The sequence below is a fragment of the Mus caroli genome, unplaced genomic scaffold (assembly GCF_978045245.1).
Source record: "Mus caroli unplaced genomic scaffold, Mus_caroli_1 scaffold_11, whole genome shotgun sequence".
Lineage (NCBI taxonomy): Eukaryota > Metazoa > Chordata > Mammalia > Rodentia > Muridae > Mus > Mus caroli.
This window is the reverse complement of record NW_028227266.1, coordinates 109506748-109524970: the sequence shown is the minus strand read 5'-3', so window position 1 is coordinate 109524970 and position 18223 is coordinate 109506748. Positions and strand designations below refer to the sequence as shown.

General features: G+C 49.1%; 2 protein-coding genes across 2 annotated transcripts; both read right to left on the bottom strand.

The window, feature by feature from the left end:
- Positions 1-1478: 1478 nt before the first annotated feature.
- On the bottom strand, positions 1479-8174 carry Prss45 (Putative serine protease 45). Its single transcript, XM_021172776.2, has 6 exons — positions 8042-8174; positions 6683-6709; positions 4224-4371; positions 3489-3763; positions 2231-2394; positions 1479-1939 (listed from the first exon to the last, which is right to left on the bottom strand). Exons 1-6 carry the CDS (start codon positions 8145-8147, stop codon positions 1706-1708), a joined length of 954 nt encoding a protein of 317 aa, XP_021028435.1. The 5' UTR covers positions 8148-8174; the 3' UTR covers positions 1479-1705.
- Positions 8175-11030: 2856 nt separating this feature from the next.
- On the bottom strand, positions 11031-16709 carry LOC110302077 (serine protease 43). Its single transcript, XM_021172852.1, has 6 exons — positions 16619-16709; positions 16170-16418; positions 15829-15988; positions 14903-15165; positions 14132-14292; positions 11031-11903 (listed from the first exon to the last, which is right to left on the bottom strand). Exons 1-6 carry the CDS (start codon positions 16695-16697, stop codon positions 11667-11669), a joined length of 1149 nt encoding a protein of 382 aa, XP_021028511.1. The 5' UTR covers positions 16698-16709; the 3' UTR covers positions 11031-11666.
- Between the last annotated feature and the right edge of the window lie 1514 nt (positions 16710-18223).

Below are 18223 nucleotides of genomic sequence, written 5' to 3'. Positions count from 1 at the left end.
TATATTCATAGGCTCCACGTGTGTTCAGTACCCACAGAGGCCAGAAGAGGGTGAGTAACCCCCACCCCCAGAACCCAAGTTATAGGCAGTTGTGAGCCACTGCGTGTTGCAGGGAGGGAAACCTGGGGTACACCCAGCAACAGTGTACCCACATATATGAAATAGCATGAACTAAATAAATAAATCTTTAAAAAAATGAACAAAACTAAACTAAAAAATAGTGTTAGGTAGATGGTTGGATAATAGGTTGATAGATGATAGGTGATAAATAGATGATAGATAAATAATAAATGATAGATATAGATGATAGATAAATGATAGAGTATTGATAGATGATAGATAAATAATAGATGATATATAGCTGATATGGATAGATGATAGGAAGATACTTGATAGATAGATAGATAGATAGATAGATAGATAGATAGATAGATAGATAAACACCATTGAATCAGGTGTTAAGAACACCCAGCAAAAATTGACTGGGAAATGCTGCTGAGTCAACTGGATTTCCTGTAGAGAGTCCCAGGCAGAGCAGATTCTCCCCTCCACCCCATGAAGTCTCCAAGTAAAAGAACAAATAGCAACAGATAGAGATATCACTATCAAATCCTGCATCTGCGCAGCAGCTAACAACCACCTGCAGTTCCTGCGCCAGGGGATCTGGTGCCCTCTCTGGCCTACTTGGGTACCAGGAACACAGACATACATGCAAGCAAAACTACCCATACATGCACAATATAATACTTTTTCATAAAATAGAATTGTATACATTTTTGTCACTTGATTGCAAATGTGCTTGGTTTTTATTTTATTATCTTTGTCTTATTGACCAAATGCCCTCTTTCTTCTCAAAAGAAAGTCTTTTGAAAGATGGGGCTGGAGGTCATGAGTTCAAATCCCGGCAACCACATGGTGGCTCACAACCATCCTTAATGAGATCTGATGCCCTCTTCTGGTGTGTCTGAAAACAGCTACAGTGTACTTAAATATAATAATAAAATAAATCTTTAAAAAGAAAAAGTGTTTCCAATTCAGATGCACGAAGCACTCAGATTGGGCAATCAGACCTCTGATGTGTTTTGTAACTCTCTACAGTGGGAAGATCACGATTTTCACAATCAGTTTAGGAAGAAAGAGAAAGAAGAAGGGGTAATGGAGGGAAGGAGGGAGGAAGGAAGGAAGGAAGCCAGCTAGACAGCGGAGTCTAGAGCTCTGGCTGTGGATTACTGTCACTGTTGACCCACAAGGCATATTTCATCTGCCTCCTGACATTGGGAACCACTATACAAGTCAGGAAGCTGAGCCCACAAGCACAGGCCCTTATTCCTATGTCCCAGTACTAGAAACACAGCAGAAACCATGAGCCCCCAAACTAGGGGCTCCTCCCATCTGCTTGAACCTCCAGAGTCACCCCGAAAACCGGGGTGGGGGAGGGGAGAAAAAAAGAGAAGAGAGACAGCTCATGCTCACACAAATTTAATTTCTGCTCTTGGCCTTAAATTCCAAACTGCTCCTCCTGAGCAATCGCCCCCCCCTTCTCCTGGTCAGTCAAGCGAGGCCCAGTAACCCACCACAGCCCTCCCTGCCAGGATGTCAAAGCAGGACCCAAGTTCTCCAGGTACCATTCCTTTGTCACCCTGACTCCTGTGGGATATGGACAGGCCACCATGCAAAACAGGAAGAGGAAGGGGGAGTTGGGAAGTCATAGGCTCACTGGGAGCTGCAGCAGCCAGGGCAAGAAAAGAAGCCAGGAGGTCCTGCAGGGCCCCAACAGCGCCCCATGGCTCACTTGCTCCTTGATCCATATGGTATATTTGGTGATACGAGTGTATACACTTAGATTCGGTACTTTGGCGCAGGCCTTCTCCCATGAGAATACCCCAGCCAGAATCCATCTGCCATCGATCTCACAAGCCAATGGCCCCCCGGGGTCTCCCTGGAGAAGACAAAGGATTGATAGAGGCTCTGCTGGAACCAAAGGACCTACAATGCCCACCCTCTCCATTCTGTTCTGCTTGAAAGAATCATTTCTCCTGGAGTGCACCAGCTAGGGCCCCCCTTGGCTTTTCAGTTGGAGACCACACCTATGAATTGCAGCGAGTAGCAGTCATAAAGGACAGTGAGAGCAGAGTGACAGTAAGGAGGAAAGAGGCCAAGCCCCAGGGAACGGGACCCCAGCCCAGGACTCTCCAAAAAAAGAGTTGCCAGAATGCTCCCAGAAACTCACATAGCACAAATCCTCCCCATAATTGGTGGTACAGATCATGTTCTTCCGGATAAGGGGGACAACTTGGGGATACAAGGTCTTCTTGTGGAAAATACTGTCACAATTCTTGTTGTCTATAATGAATACCTCAGCCTCCCAAAGCTCTGGAGCCGGTGTCAACTTGGCTGCAGGGAGCACAAGGGAGAAGCTGTGACCCCTCACTCTGCTCAGTCCTGGCTCTGCCCAGTGTCATGGACCTTCCTAGCCTACCCTCCCACACCTGGGCTCCACCCTCCCACACCTGTGCATCTTCCTTCCCGTGGTCTTTCTCTGTGGTGCCGGCGGATACAGCAAGCCCCTCCGTAGGCAAGGCCTTGGTTCAGGAGCCTCTTCCCTAGGAAGGTTTTGCTGCAGAACCCAAAAGGATACCAAGTCCCAGCACAGCCACTTACAACTTGGGACAGTAACCCTGTGATTCCTCTTTCCATGGCGTTTGTTCCCTTCGCCTCACCCGACAGCTACGTCTAGGCATCAGGCCATCTATCTGTTCGGAGCTCAGCTCAGATCCACTGATCTTTGCCTTGCTTGTTTTGTTGTTTTTAAAACAGTCTCGTTTTGGTTTTTTTGTTTGTTTGTTTGTTTGTTTGTTTGTTTGTTTGGTTGGTTGGTTGGTTTTTCCAGGCAGGGTTTCTCTGTATAGCCCTGGCTGTCCTGGAACTCACTTTGTAGAACAGGCTGGCCTCGAACTCAGAAATCTGCCTGCCTCTGCCTCCTGAGTGCTGGGACTAAAGGCGTGAGCCACCACATGTGGCCTAGGCTGGTATCAAACTTATGTACTTGAAGCTGACTTTGAACCCATTACTTCCTGGTTCCACCTCCCTAATGCTGGATTACAGGTGGCATTCATCCGTATGCCTGGCTTCTGTGACACTTGCCCTGTCAGCCTCTGTACTGCTCATCCTAATGCCCTAGTCCGCAATTTCCTTTTATGTATTCCAATGCCAAGGGCTCAGAGCATGGCAGCTGTTTCAGTTGTGGCCAGGGAGGGAGGGAGGGAAGGAGAAAGGGAGGGAGGGGGACTTGGTGAGTCCCTAACTCTTGCATTTCTCTAAAAGGCAGATGGTCACGCTTGCCAGCCTAAGCAGTACTAGCCTTACTGCAGTGCTGTGTGAACCCTGACAAGGAGCACCATATGAGGAAAGACCACAGCCATAGCCACCACAAGGGAGAGGACAATAAAGACCCAAAGGGGCGGCGTCCCCAGCCCCACCTAGCTTACCTGAGGACTGCTGCTTAACCTGGCCCCAGCCAGTCACCCAGCACTTCGTCCCGACCTTGAAGTTGAAGTTGTGCTCTGGAAGACAGATGGGCTGCACGTACTTGTTGAAAGTGACAGGGGTTTCAAGGCAGAGAAGGGCAATGTCGCTTCTGATGAAGTTCCGGCCCCAGTACTTGGGATGAATAATGATGTCACCCACGGGAATCTTCAGGGTCCAGGAGGAGCCATTGGGGTGGAGGGTGCTGCTACCCAACATCACTGAGTACTCTTGGTTGCTGCAGGGAGTTCAGGAACCCACCTAGTAGGTAGGCATCAGTTTCCCCGCACAACTATGCACCTGCCTCCTCTCGGGACCTGTCCCATCTCTGAAGTCCACTAAATCTGGGTTAATCCAGCCTTGGGTGGTCAAGGTCAAAGACATATAACAGCCTTCTCATTCAGAGTCACATTGAGTCAAGGTGTGTGGGTGTCAGTGCCCATAAATATTCTCCTGGTGTGGGGGTGGTGTCTGGGTTTTCCTGTAGGTTTTCCTGTTGCCCAGTTTAGGATACAGTCTCTATTGCTCAGGGTCCCATCCCAACTTAGTCAGAGGATCCTGTGAGATCTTGAGCCTGGCTCTTCCCACTCTTCAGTGTTCCCTCCTCCTGCATGGTTTCCTATTAGTACTGAGGGAGCTGGACTGGGCCCATGGTAGCTCCATGGTCTTTAGGTCCTGGTTACACGGGTCACACTCACCCCTGGATGCAGTGAGCCGCGGACACCACCCAGCTTCGGTCAATGAGGGCTCCTCCACACACGTGTTTATCTTCTATCTGAAGGCTCGCTTCCCAGGGCCAGTGTTGGCTCTCCTCCAAGTTGTCTGGCCACCAGGGTGTGCCACAAACTTCAGAACAGGCAATGCAAGGTAGTATAGAGTCCACAGAAAGGAAAATCAGAACGACCATGTCACCCTTGGGGTCGAGTTGGAACAAAGAGTGGTCTTCCACAGGAATGCAGAGCCACTTTGAATTCAGCTTAGGCTTCTTCCCATTTCAAAGAGAAGAGACTGTCATGGAGAGGACAGTGGACCTCAAGGGTACTGAACCGAACAAGCAATGACAGTTACAGAGATAAAGAAAGACACAGAGAGACCTTTCAGCCAGAGACTGAGATCCACAGAGGGAGACCTATGCCCAACTTCAAGACAATGCCAAAACAAAACAGGGATTTCAAGATGAGAAATGCTTTCCTTGCACAGGATCCTGTTCTTCAAAAGCTGTACTGTCTGCTGCATTTCTTTGATGCCCCCCTCCAAAAAACCCCAACCAAACAAACAAAAAAAAAGACCTCCCCTCCTCTCTATGGGAGGTCTTTACCCTAAGCAGTCTGGAGCTCACAGTTGACAAGATTTATGAATGAATGAATGAATGAATGAATGATTGAACATCAGTGCAGAGATTCTAAATAAAGTACAATGTGCTGAGGGTGTGTGTGGCAAACACCTTTAATCCCAGCGTTCAGGAGGCAGAGGCAAGCGGATCACTGTGAGTTTAAGGCCAGCCTGGTCTACACAAGGAGTCCCAGGATAGTCAGGGCTATGTAGAGAGATCCTGTCTCCAATAAACAGATACAATAATAAAAATAAAAACAAAAAATTTAAAGAGAGGAGACAGAAAACCTCAAAACATATTTGCGGGAAGTGGGTGCAGCCGCATGGGCCAAGATGGCGCCCTGGCCCCTTGCCAGGCCCCGTGAAAGCCACATGTTTACTGCCTTGCCCGAACATGCGCAGTGAAACTGCATGCGTAAGATGCCTGCCAAGTTAGATTATTCCTTGTGATCTGGATCTGTCAGCCTATCTGTGACTGACCTGAGGTCGTGCCTGGAGTGTGTGTGATTCTGATTGGATGAGGTGGTGTGGAGCGAGATGAGGTCAGTTGCCGCTACCGTATAAATATAGCCCTTGCCCTAAGTAAAAAGAGCTGTAAGTAAAAAGCTTCGGAGAAAAAAAGCTGCAAGTAAAGAGGAAGTTTCAGAAGCTGCGTGAACCCATCTTGGTGTCCGTGTCGTTCTTGTCTCTGCGGGCAAGGACTGCGGCACATATTTATGAAAAAAAAAGGGTGGGTTACCGGCAATAATATAACAAAGCAAAAATTACAAACATGTTTGAGAGAGTCCTAACAAAACTGATGGTGTACTAACTTCAAAGGCCAGTGAGGAGCTGGAGAGACTGCTCAGCCGTTAAGGGCACTTGCGGCTCTCCTAAGGACCCAGGTTTGGTTCTCAGCACTAATACATTGACTGACAGACAAATATCTGTAACTCTAGGTCTAGGGGATTCGGCACCGTCTTCTGACACAAGGCACACACACACACACACACACACACACAGTCTTGCACAGAAAAAAAAAAACTATTTTATGTCCAAGTTTTAAAAACCAAAACATCCTTAGGGGTTAAAGAAATGGCTCAGTTGGTAAAGAGCTTGGTGTGCAGGCATGAAGACATGAGTTCAATCCCCAGGGCAGGGTGAAGCAGGGCGTGATAGTACACACTTGTAATCCCAGTGCCAGGGAGAAGGGACAGGCAGTTTGCTGGAGCTCACTAGCCAGACAGTCTGTCCTAATTAGTAACCTCCCAACCAGTGACAGACTCTGTCTCCAGAAACAGGGTGGGCTGCGCATGAGGGACAACACCTGAGTTTGACTTTTGGTCTCCACATGCATTTGAGTGTGCGCACACGCACAGTCCCACGTACGCGCGCACTACCCTTTTAAATGAGACTGAATTACAGAGGGAAAATTGAAAGGAGCGAGGCTTGGGCAGAAGCAAGAACATAGTAAACCAACCCCGCAGTCAGTCGTGGACCTTAGTGGAGTCCTGACACCCCAAGGCAAGTCCTATGACCCCAACCATGCACTCTCTGGGTCTAAGGAAAAAGACAGGAAGTCCCGGGATCTGGGCTCTTGAGACAATGACCCAGGAGGCTTGTTATGCAACTGTGGGAAAGGCTCAAAGCCTGAGCTGAATTCAAAGTGGCTCTGCATTCCCGTGGAGGACCCAGAGCACTCTTTGTTCCAAACAGTAGGGTTGTGTCCTGGCAGCTACATGTGCTGTTCCTACCAAACCAGAAATGCTATTTAGGCAGAGACTTTGAGAACAGATTTTTTCCCAGGATCTGAAACTTTCCCTGCTATGAGGCCCCACTGACCCACCTGGTTCCGTGTAGTTCTCATTATAACCTGAGGAGAAAAGGAAGACAGACGTGAGGCAGGGACGTTTACAGGGGAGCAGTAAAGAGGTGCACAGACAAGTGTCCAAGTGCCTATCTGGAGACTCATGTTGCCCAGTCCACCATGTGAGATGGGGCAGGGCCTGGGCCAGAGGCATCAGGTGAATCCAGAAGATGTGGCCGGTGGAAGAGACAGCTAAGAGGAGAGAATACCGGGAAATGTCTAAGAGGAGAAAAACAAAATAAATATTGATTTAAAAAAATCTCTCCAGGAAGAAACACAATAGTATATTCCAGGGACTCTGGAGGAGAAACGCGACATCTGTGGTGGAGGAGAAAGATAATGTGTGGAGACGAGCGGCTCAGTTTCCCCGGGGTTACTGGTCATCCAGGGAACAAAGAGGGAAGAGGCAAGGGACCAAATAGCACCTTTCAGAAACAGCCTTACATCAGAGATGAGGCTGGGTGGCCTGATATGGGTACTAAGGAGGAGTGTGTGTGTGTGTGTGTGTGTGTGTGTGTGTGTGATTCCAGCACTAAGAAGGTGGAGACAGGAGTTTCAGGACATCAAGGCTACCCTAGGGCTCATGAGACCTTAACCTCAATCCCCACGAATGAAAGAAGAAAAATGGGGGAGAGGCTGAGGGAGAAGCCACAGGAAATTAAAAAAAAAAAAAAAAAAAAAAAAGATAGAGAAGTAAAACAAACAAACAAAACCAGGAACAGCAAGGGGAAGAACACAGCAGGAATGGGCTGAGGATTACATGGGAAATAAACAGAGTGCTAATGGCTCTTGGGGAAGGCTGGCCCTGAGAGGGAGGACAGGAGAAAGGCGGTGCACATATAGGGATGGTGGTGGAGCAGGACCGATGTAAGCCCCGCCTCTCAGTATGGGGCGGACCCTGCTCCAGCCCCACCCCACTCAGGAAACACCCTTTGGCAGTCAGATTTGGAGGGATGTCTGGGGGCTGTGAGGCAGGGGAGTCTGAGAAGACAGCACTCAAGGGCTTGGACTCTGCTAGTGATGGGGATGGGGGGAACCCAACGTTTAGAACATCATCCTTTTGGGAGGATGGACACACGGAAAGCAGAAGGCGCCTGGGCATGAAGGGAGGCCAGGGATGCTCTCGGAGCCTGTTGTCTCCAGGAGGCTACAACACAGCACAGCTGTGGCCTGAGGAACCTAGGAGTGGCGGAAGAGAGGCAGAGAGGCGACAGCGAGGTGGGGATGGCACACAGAAGTTTCAGGTGACGAAAAGGAAAAGAATAGCCAACCTGAGCAAGACTGGAGGGGAGAGGACACAGAAAGAAAGGGCAACAGAGAAGGAGGTGCCTGCCTCACCTAAGTTTGGCCGCGGAGGCAGCAATAGTAGCGCCGCAAAGTAGATTAGGATCCAGCGCCTCAAGGATCCAGGCCCAGCGTCCAGGCCGCGCAATGACGTAGCCATACATGAATATCGTCCCTATGGACGGCAGAGATAGCTGCGGCGTGCTGTCACGTGCCCACATCCCAGTACGTGATGGCGTCTTCGACACGTGACTGACCTGGCACCAAGAACCTGACCGTGCCTCTTCAGGGCCTTTGAGTTCTGGCATCTGGACCCACTCTGGTCCTTAACATGACTTCAGATCCCTTGACTGGGACTGGGTCTCAGATTCCAGATCTATGACAGCACACCCAGTGCTCTAAGATCCTGGCGGTGCATCCGGAGCCTAACTGATCAAAGATCCCTGGGCTGGAATTGGCATCTTGATGCCCATCCAGCCTCAGGGTATACCTTGTTCTCAGCCTGTTGCACAAGGAGTTTCACGGTCACTATTAACAAGGATCAGGAAAACCCAAGAAAGGAAATAACAGTATGGTTAGGAAAAACGGTTTTGAGAACGTAATGGCCGAACTGGATCTAAGACTAAATCAAGACCGGAGGAGGGTGCTGAATAAAGAAGGCAGCTGTCCTCTTCCACGGACCAGTAATATGACAGGATGTGACTACTGACGAATACTGGCTGTTTTTTTGTTTTTTGTTTTTGGGTTGTTTTTTTGTTTTTGTTTTTGGTTTGGTTTGGTTTTGGGGGGTTGTTGTTTTGTTTTGTTTATTCCTGGCTTTGGGCATAAAGAGGGCTTTTTACAAAAGGATGATCTTTCTGGATTTACTGAGCCTAGCAGAGATTGGGAGGCGATCACCAAAATTCCTCTGTTTCCTTTGTTTATTCCAGGTGTCCAACAGAGCTCGGGGGACCCCATCACCCAGCCTGTTCACTTACATTTTATTTTATTTTTATGTGTATGAGTATTTTGTCTGTATGACTCTCTGTGCACCACAGTACGTGCCTGATGCCCACAGAAGCCAGAAGGTGGCATCAGATCCTCTAGAGCTGGAGTTAGAAGCCACCATGTGGGTTCGTGTGAATCAAATGGGGCCCTGTAGAAGATCTTAATCCCTGAGCCATCTCTCCAGGCCCCCAGCCTGGCGTTTAAATGAGTCTGAATAAGTAAACGGTGCCAATCGCATATTGAGGCAAGCAAGAGAAGGTTGCTTTCTGCCGGTATGTGGTTTCCCAACGTTAGGCCTCCTCCACACAGCTGGACCAGCAACACCTGGGAACTTGCTAGAAATCTTCATCCTCAGGCCCTGGCCCAGACTTCCAGAGTTGAAAACTCCCTTAGTGAGACCAATGATATGGATTTGTTTGTTTGTTTGTTTAATTTTTTATGACAGGGTCTATGGTAGTTTGAATAGATTTGCCTCTCCCCTTCCCCCGCATAGATTCAGGCGTTTCAGTGTTTGACCGTGGAGAGTGGCACTTAGGAGGTGTGGCCTTGTTGGAGGAAGTGCATCACTGTGTGGGCGGGCTTTGAGGTCTCCTGTGCTCAAGCTCCGCCCAGGGTGGAATCAAAGCATCCTCCTGGCTGCTTGCCGACCAGTGTCTCTTTCAGCTGCCTGTGGATCAAGATGTAGAACTTCCCGTTCCTACAGCACCATGCCTGCCTGCCCACTACCATGCTTCCTGCCATGGTGGTAATAGACTAAACCTCTGACGCTGTAAGCCAGCCCCAGTTAAATGTTTTCCTTTGTAAGAGTTGCCTTGGTTGTAGTGTCTCTTCACAGCAATAAAACCGTAAGACAAGGTCCATTTCTGTGTAGTCTTGGCTGGCTTTGAACTTGTGGTAATCCTCCTGCCTCTGCCTCCCAAGTGCTAGGATTACAAATGTGTCCCATCACTCCTGGCAGCAATGTGGATTTTAACAAACTCTCAGCGTATGCTCACACAGGTGAAGGGTGGACCATGAGGCTAAGAGTGGGACTATAAAATGGGGGAGAGCTACCTGTCCACATAGAATAACGCGCTACAGTGAGCAAAATTAAATATGTATTGTTAGCATAGGATAATGCACTAGAGTGAGCAAAATTAAATACGTATTGTTAGTCTACGAAGAGCTGGCGGTTTCTGGAGAGTGGAGGTGGTTTGGGTTTTTGTTGTTGTTGTGACACAGCGCTTCATGTATCCCAGGTTAGCTTCAAACTCCATCTGTAGCAAAGGAACAACTGATTGTCCTCGCCGCCACCTTTCAGATGATGGGGATACAGGCAAACACTACCTCAGCAGGTCAATGTCCAGTGATAATTTTTTAAAAACGTCTTTGGTGATGTATGTGTTCATGACAGAGATGTGTCTGACAGCAGGGTGTGGAGGCACACACCTTTAATCCCAGCCCTAATTCCAGGACAGCCAGGGACCCCATAATGATATCCCATCTCAAAAACAAACAACCAACCAAACAATACCGGGGGTGGGGGATGGGTTCATCCTTCCTTGGGCAACGGTTGGAACTGAATGCCCATAAAAGCCATAGAGAGCAGAGGATGAAACAGAGACCCCAGAAAGATGAAAGTGGGAGAGGGAGATTGGAGGAGACCCGTGAGCAAATCAGTATTCAGTCAGGGATACCAAAACCCAGTGTGAGGTAGAAGAGCTGCATACAGTGTAGTGAATCTTTCTTAAAATCCTCCTGACTTTGGGAACACGGCCTTTGAAAATAAAGTCACATGAATAACCAGATGAGCGAAACACTTTTTGTCATGAACCAGCTTCATCCCCACGCCCCCCACCCCCACCCCTTTCTTGCCTCCCCTGAGCTGCTCCTGACTGGCTGTAAAAGTGGTGAAGCCCAGCAAAAGTTCCTGCCCAGGCACATAGGGAGCAGGACTCAGCTCTTCTGTGCTCTAAGAGGAACTGCGAGTACTTCCCTAGGTAAATGGGGTCCAGTTCTCTAAGCCAAACACCCCAGGTGAGCAGAGCTTCACAACACACAGGACGTTCTCCGAACATTTATTCAGTTTACGTTTGAGATCTCCCCTCTCCAGAACATCAACACAACTTGGGATGACCCTGGATGTGACCGCTGAGGTACTGAGGAAGGGGGCCAGGCAGGACTGCCTTCTCATGAAGCCTATGAGGCAGAGGCTGTGCATTCCCTGGCAGATCCCCAAGCGGGTACAAGAGAATTTCTGCCAGCCCCAGATACTTAAGTGGCAGCCTCGTATCTCTGCAGGGAGTTGCCAGTATTCCCCTCTTCCTCCCATCTCATTCTCCCTCTCTTTCAGTGGTCACTAAGCTGTGTGATGTAAACAGAGTCAGTCTAGTGCCTGTCCCACTCGTGACATTATCTCTTCTTGGCAGATGTCCCCAAGATATTAGGAGTCATTGTTCTCCACCTAGCAGGCAAGCTGGTCCTCTGGTCCAGGTTAGTTTACCCTCCTTCCACCAGGTGTGGGTGTATCATGAGACAAGTAACCAGAACACCACTCAGGGCACTTTGCAGCCCCCAATCTCCCTGCCACAGTCTACTGTGGCAATGGCTGCTGACTGGAATTCGAAGAAAGGGCAGAAAGACAGAAAGGGAAAATGGAGAAGAGGCACAGTGGGAGATTCAAAACCCTCAGGAAGACAGGGGGCTAAGGAGGTCACAGAGCTACCAGAAGAGCCAGGGGAAACACCGGAGACAGGTATAGGACCAAGACTCCCATGGGATCCATACGGGAAGCCTGACTTAAAACATAGCTGACCCACTCATTGTACTCAGCGACGTCCGTGTAAACGGAGAGGACAGGGACCCGATTGCAGTTGATGCCCCAGCTCATGATCCCCACCTGGGTCCACGTGTTGTCAGATTCGCAGACAAGGGGGTTCCCAGAATCTCCCTGGAAAAGAAGAGAAAGAAACCAACGGTTGGGATGGAAGAAAGAGCAGACTGCATTGCAAGGTTCTGGGACACTTTCTTGGGCACCCAGAGCCTTTCCCAGGCCTAGCTTCTTTTAGTGACTGAGATTTAACAAATGAAAAGCTCCTATGGGGGGGCTGGAGAGATGTCTCAGCGGTTAAGAGCACTGACTGCTCTTCTGAAGGTCCTGAGTTCAATTCCCAGCAACCACATGATGGCTCACAACCATCCGTAATAAGATCTGGCGCCCTCTTCTGGAGTGTCTGAAGACAGCTACAGTGTACTTACATATAATAAATAAATATATCTTAAAAAGAAAAAAAAAGAAAGAAAAAAGAAAAGCTCCTATGAAAACGTCAACATTCTCTGGGCAATGATATGCGCTCTGTGGTGAGCAGGCACACAGGCACAAGTGGCGAATCCAATGGAGCCCAGAATAGCAGTTGTATATTGAAATATACCTTGAGAGTCCCTAATCTACAGGTACCAAACCTGTCTGAGAAACGTCTAAGCCTGTCAAAACTCATAACCCAGCCACAGTGGTAGCCCTGGCCTCTAGCATATGTAGCCTGCAGAGCCCACTCCAACATCAGGCCAGTGTCTAGTTAGGCTGGTCGGTCCTGGGTCTTCAAGAACTTAAATATTTTGAGCATCATCATTGATTGCAATGAGGTGCCGGAACCCTTACCACTGCCTTAGCTGTTCTCCCGCCCTAACCTCATTGAGGAATGCCCTCCACAGGTCACCTGCATTGCCTTCAAGAGCCTGAGACAAGTCCAGCATCCATTTCTAGCACCATTCTACATGGCTTTGCCCCAACCTAACCCAAGTCCCCCCAACAAGCCACCTCACACAACCTTCCTGCCACCTCAGACTCTGTTAAGACTCCTAGACGAGGGCTGGTGAGATGGCTCAGTGGGTAAGAGCACCCGACTGCTCTTCTGAAGGTCCTGAGTTCAAATCCCAGCAACCACATGGTGGCTCACAACCATCCGTAACGAGATCTGGCGCCCTCTTCTGGAGTGTCTGAAGACAGCTACAGTGTACTTACATATAATAAATAAATAAGTCTTTAAAAAAAAAAAGACTCCTAGACAAGGAAACAAGCTCAAAAGGCTCCAGTCAGGCACCATACAACAAAGGGACTCACTTATCTAGATGGCAACTGACCACACGCACCAAGCTTCACCTCCCAGTTCTGTCTGGGCCAGTCTAGAAGTATGATTTAGCCCTCCAGGCTGCATATATTCCAACTTTTACCATGTTTATGGCCACATGTCTTATCCCATCGCTCCAAAGACATACAAAACTTTCTCCAGCATAAGGCCTCTGAACTCTTAGACATGCCTGTGCTCCGTCACAACAATAGTACCCTCTCCTTTCCAGGAAATTCAAATTTCTATCCATGAACAGCCCAAAGCCTCCTCCTTCTCAAGAGTGCGAACTATACAGAGGGAAGAAATGGACCTGGGGAGCCGGGCGTGGTGGCACAAGCCTTTAATCCCAGCACTCGGGAGGCAGAGGCAGGCAGATTTCTGAGTTCGAGGCCAGCCTGGTCTACAAAGTGAGTTCCAGGACAGCCAGGGCTATACAGAGAAACTCTGTCTCGAAAAAACAAAAACAAACAAACAAAAAAACAAAACAAAACAAAACAAAAACAAAAAGAAAGAAAGAAAAGAAATGGACCTGGGGATCCCAGAGGTAGAAATGTCTCTGGTTTCTCTCCTTGCATTTTGCTTCCAGAGATTTACAGTGTCTATGATGCAAGGCTGTGATGTGGGTGAACAAAGGCATATAGGTCAAATGTTCACACTGGCATGGTTGAACACCACATAAAACTCAGTGGGAAACACTGCTTGCGTTATCATCCCCCACCTCCCATTAAAATGCTTTAGCAGGGTCCCTAGGTAGCAAAGGCTAACCCTTTTAGGAGAACCAGGCCAGGACAACTCATCAGAAACATGAAAATTCACTCCACAAACCTTAACTAAGACATACGTTTCTGCAACACGTAGCAGCCAGGCACAGTGGCTCACCCCTTCAATCCCAGTGTCAGGAGGCAGAGGGGAAAGGATCTCTGTGTGTTCAAGGCCAGCCTGGTCTACATAGTGAGTTCCAGGGCTACACAGGGCTAAAAAGGTGGCAGATAACTCAAACCTTTGAGGTGACAACCAAACCATACAGGCTTTAAGGGCCCCATAAACTGACCCAACAAAGACTCTGTCCTGAGTCTTGCAGACCGCAGATCATCCCTTTAATCACTAGGTTTTTCGATGTCGCCAGCTGTCTCTGGAACAGCGTATTACAGTGCTTCTGGAGGAGAATGCGTTGCTGAACCTCCTGGAGGAGAACGGATGCAAACCCTGCATCTATAGAAAGACAATTTAGGATCTATTCCAGAAGACGGGCAGGAGCGATCAGCACCCCCTCCAGCTGCCGCGGAGTGTGTGAATACACAGTTGATCCCTTAAAGGGAGACAGGCCATGCTCCAGATACCTGTCCTATAGGAAACAGACAAGAAAAAGTCTTGCCAGCTAGAAAATGACAACCAAGCATCTGTCAGAGTCTTTATGGTAGGAGGGTCGTAGTTACTGGGCACCAGTAAAGCACCTTTGCTTTCTATAATGGGACCACAGACCTTTTCAGACAGGTGGGGCCATAACAGGATAGGAAGTCTATGACACCCCTCTCTGACAATGCTGCTCTGGCCCAGCCCAGCAGGCAGGAAGAAGCTCAAGCCTTTGGAGGAAGAACAGCTCAAATTGGTCAGCATTACATTACCTTAGGCCAAATCTAACTCTGACTAAAGGCCATCACTCCTGTCACTCAAAAACCTAGCACAGCTGTGATGTACTCTCTGTCAATCTGTTCTCACGCTTCCTTCCCTGTCCCAGCTAGAAGCTTGCCCCTTCCCCTGCAGATCACCAGCCCCAGATCACCAGGCTGTCCCACTTCCGCATCTTGCCAGACAGACTCACCAATTTCGTTCTGTTGGCCCCAGCCAGTCACCCAGCACACTGTCCCGTTTTTCACTCGGAAGGGCTCTCCGGGAAGGCACACGGGCTGGATGAGCGAGGAGTAATTCACGGGGAAGTACAGCAGAGCGAGGGCAATGTCATTCCTCATGGTTTGGATGTCAAAGTTGGAAGGGAAAATGATGTCTTGGACTGGGACCAGGGTCACACTTTCAGATTCAGAATGCAGCATGTTGTCACCCAACATCACCATGTACTCCTCCTGCCTGCAAGGACGGCACGGGACCGTTACAGAGCTCCTGAAGGGTTTGCACACCCACACTACACATGGTGCATGCTTCTAAGCCTGGCCTCATCTCCCATGCTATCCAGGACCCCTGGCCATCCATGCCTCCCAGCAAGTGTGGTTCCTAGACCGGTGTAGCCTGGAAACCTGATAAACAGATGATGCTCAGGTGTCACCTGAGACTGGATAAAAATCCTTGGATCATCATTCCTTTTACAGATAAAGAGGGAAAAAAGTATTTTTCCTTTTTCTCCTTTCTTTTTTCTTTTTTCTTTCTTCTCTTTCTTCTCCTTCTCCTCCTCCTCCTCCTCCCCCTTCCCCTTCCCCTCCCCCTCCTCCTCCTCCTCCTCCTCCTCCTCCTTCTTCTTCTTCTTCTTCTTCTTCTTCTTCTTCTTCTTCTTCTTCTTCTTCTTCTTCTTCTTCTTCTTCTTCTCCTTCTTCTCCTTTTCCTCCTCCTCCTCTTCCTCCTCTTCCTCCTCCTCCTCTTCCTCCTCCTCCTCTTCCTCCTCTTCCTCCTCCTCCTCTTCCTCCTCCTCCTCTTCCTCCTCCTCCTTTTCTTCCTCTTCCTCCTCCTTTTTTTTTGGATGAAAAACATTAAGAGATGAGGGACAGGACACCCCAAACCAGGTCCCCAAATACTCACTCATATATGCAGTGAGCCGCAGTCAACACCCATCGGTGGCTGATGAGGGAGCCTCCACAAACGTGCTCATTTTGACTCTGCAGACTCACCTGCCAAGGCCACTTCCTCCCTGCAGATAAACTTCCAGGATCTACCTCTGTAATTCTATGGCCGCAAGTGTCTAAAGAGAAATTAAAAGTGAAGCTACTTCTCCACACCTCCATCCCATTTCACACACCGTCAAGGTCATCCTCAGGGAGGGACTCTCTCCAGCCCTCCAAGGGAAGGAGCCGACCTCGGCTCCCCAGCCCGACTGGGTGGCCCTTTGACCTCCCAGACAGGCCTGGCACCAGTAGGAGTACCTGGAGAAAACGGTTCTCCTAGAGAGCTCCTCCTGTTTTCCAAGATAATTTTGGTTGTGGTCCCTGAAGGAGGCCCTGATCCTGGAATCTCAGTCCCGTCTACAGACACCAGAACTCCTGAAGGGTGCGAAATACTCAGGGATTTCAAGCCACTCTGCTGTGCCCGGGCCTCTGAGTCACTCCGGAGTCTCCGGGGCCTCTGGGGCCGGTGCATCACTCCGGAATCTTCCCTGGGTTTGTAAGTACCACCTGAGGAAGAAGCCAACAGGAAAAGCTCAGCTTGAGTGGCGGTGCAGCTGCTGGCTCCTGGGCCGACTGCCCCTAGAGCACCAGCACTGTCACCAACGCCAACACCATCACCATGGCCACTCCCGCCCAAGCCAAGTTCCATGAAGCCACACCTCCCCCACTGCTCCCACCAGGACCCCTGTCCCCAGCTAAGGCCTCACTGAACAAAGGCTGAAGAAGCTGAAGCCAGACCAGGAGGGCTAGGAAGCCGCCCCTGTCCGCGCCACAGAAGCCACCCATCCCAGCCTTGGATTCAGGCAATCCCTTTCCTGGTAGACCCCCGCCCCCACCCCGCAGTAGCGTCTCGTGCAGGTGCCTTCCTGTGGGCAGGACGGCTGTGGTCCTGAGTTAAGCCCGAAAATGTTGGATGTCTCAGTCATCCACTCAAAAGCTAGCTGGGTAGCACTGTCCTAGAGACTTTGAAGGCATATTAGAGCTTATCAATATTAAATGTAAAGGGGGCGGGAGCACTTGCCACGCTTGCGGATTCAGACCTGGATTCAGTTCCCAGCACCCAACACCCACATGTTCCTTATTACACTAGAGGCTCACAGCCACTCATAACTCCAGTTCCCGGAGATCCCATCACTCTTCTGACTGTGACCCCAGGCACACACACACACATACACACACACACACACACATACACACATGCGCATGCACACGTGCTCACACTCACACACACACATGCGCATGCACGCTCACACTCACACATACACACTCACACACACATACACACACATACGCAGGCACACACACAGAGAACTCTTACACACATGAATTAAGAAATAATAATTTTAAAATTTAATAAAAAGCCTACCCTACCCCAGTCCCAGACAACATAACATCATAATGGTCTGGCCATTTCCCCTTTAATCTCCAGCCCCACCACATGGCTCTTCTGTGACTTTAGGAATGGTTTGATGATTTTGCCTAGAAACACTAATCCCTTAGAGGGTTGGAAATGGTGATCTCATAATTAGAGCATTTTTCTTTCATTTGACAGCTGGGAATATTTTATCAAGAGTTTCGATATTAACACATATCCAAAAATAAAGCCCATACCCCAAGCGTAAGAAATGCACAGCTTTGGGAATCAGTGTAAAGCGCCAATGCATGTAGCCACAATCTAGGTCAAGACACAGAATTGTGCCAAAGGTTCAGGAGCCCCTCCGTGTGCCTCCCAGGACACAGCAGGAGGCTGTTCTCCAGTGTTCACCCATCTTACTTTCATATAATTCACCACTCCGTGTTCTGTAGTACCCAGCCCCAGACCTGCTTCCCCGAATACTGTGCTTGAGTCTGGCAAGGCTTTTTTTGCACTTCCTGTATCCTTAAGAGATACTCAAGACCGTGCTTCCTCCTTCTGTCCCTCAGACTTCATGAGCAGGAATCTCGGTGTTGTTTGAAGTGTGGAGTCACCTGAGGGCTAGACTCTTTGAATCTTACCCTGTCTTAGTCTTCTGGCTTCTCTATTTCCTGCAAGTTCACAGTGAGACCCAGGACCCGGTCCTTGGTTAACTAGCCACGTGCTATATTCTCTGTGGAGACACGACACTGTCTCCCTGGTTTCCTTTTTTAATATTTATTTTTTTATTTTATGGGATGAGTGTTTTGCCTGCATGTATGGCAGTGCACAGGATATGTGCTTGGTGCCCATAGAGGCCAGAAAAGAGCACGAGGTTCCCTGGAAAGGAAATTATGGATGCCATATGGGTACTGGGATCTGAACCAGGATAGTCTGCAAGAGCAGCCAGCTCTTAACT

What these genes read in the sequence shown, in the direction of transcription:
- Prss45 (XM_021172776.2), bottom strand. Translation starts at nt 8,147, where the DNA reads ATGGCTACGTCATTGCGCGGCCTGGACGCTGGGCCTGGATCCTTGAGG. An exon ending in GCCTCCGCGGCCAAACTTAG is followed by an intron (nt 6,710 to 8,041) that starts GTGAGGCAGGCA and finishes TTTTCTCCTCAG; the next exon opens with GTTATAATGAGAACTACACG. An exon ending in GGTTAAGCAGCAGTCCTCAG is followed by an intron (nt 2,395 to 3,488) that starts GTAAGCTAGGTG and finishes TGCTCCCTGCAG; the next exon opens with CCAAGTTGACACCGGCTCCA.
- LOC110302077 (XM_021172852.1), bottom strand. Translation starts at nt 16,697, where the DNA reads ATGGGTGGCTTCTGTGGCGCGGACAGGGGCGGCTTCCTAGCCCTCCTG. An exon ending in GCTTCTTCAGCCTTTGTTCA is followed by an intron (nt 16,419 to 16,618) that starts GTGAGGCCTTAG and finishes CTTCTTCCTCAG; the next exon opens with GTGGTACTTACAAACCCAGG. An exon ending in GCGGCTCACTGCATATATGA is followed by an intron (nt 15,166 to 15,828) that starts GTGAGTATTTGG and finishes CCGTCCTTGCAG; the next exon opens with GCAGGAGGAGTACATGGTGA.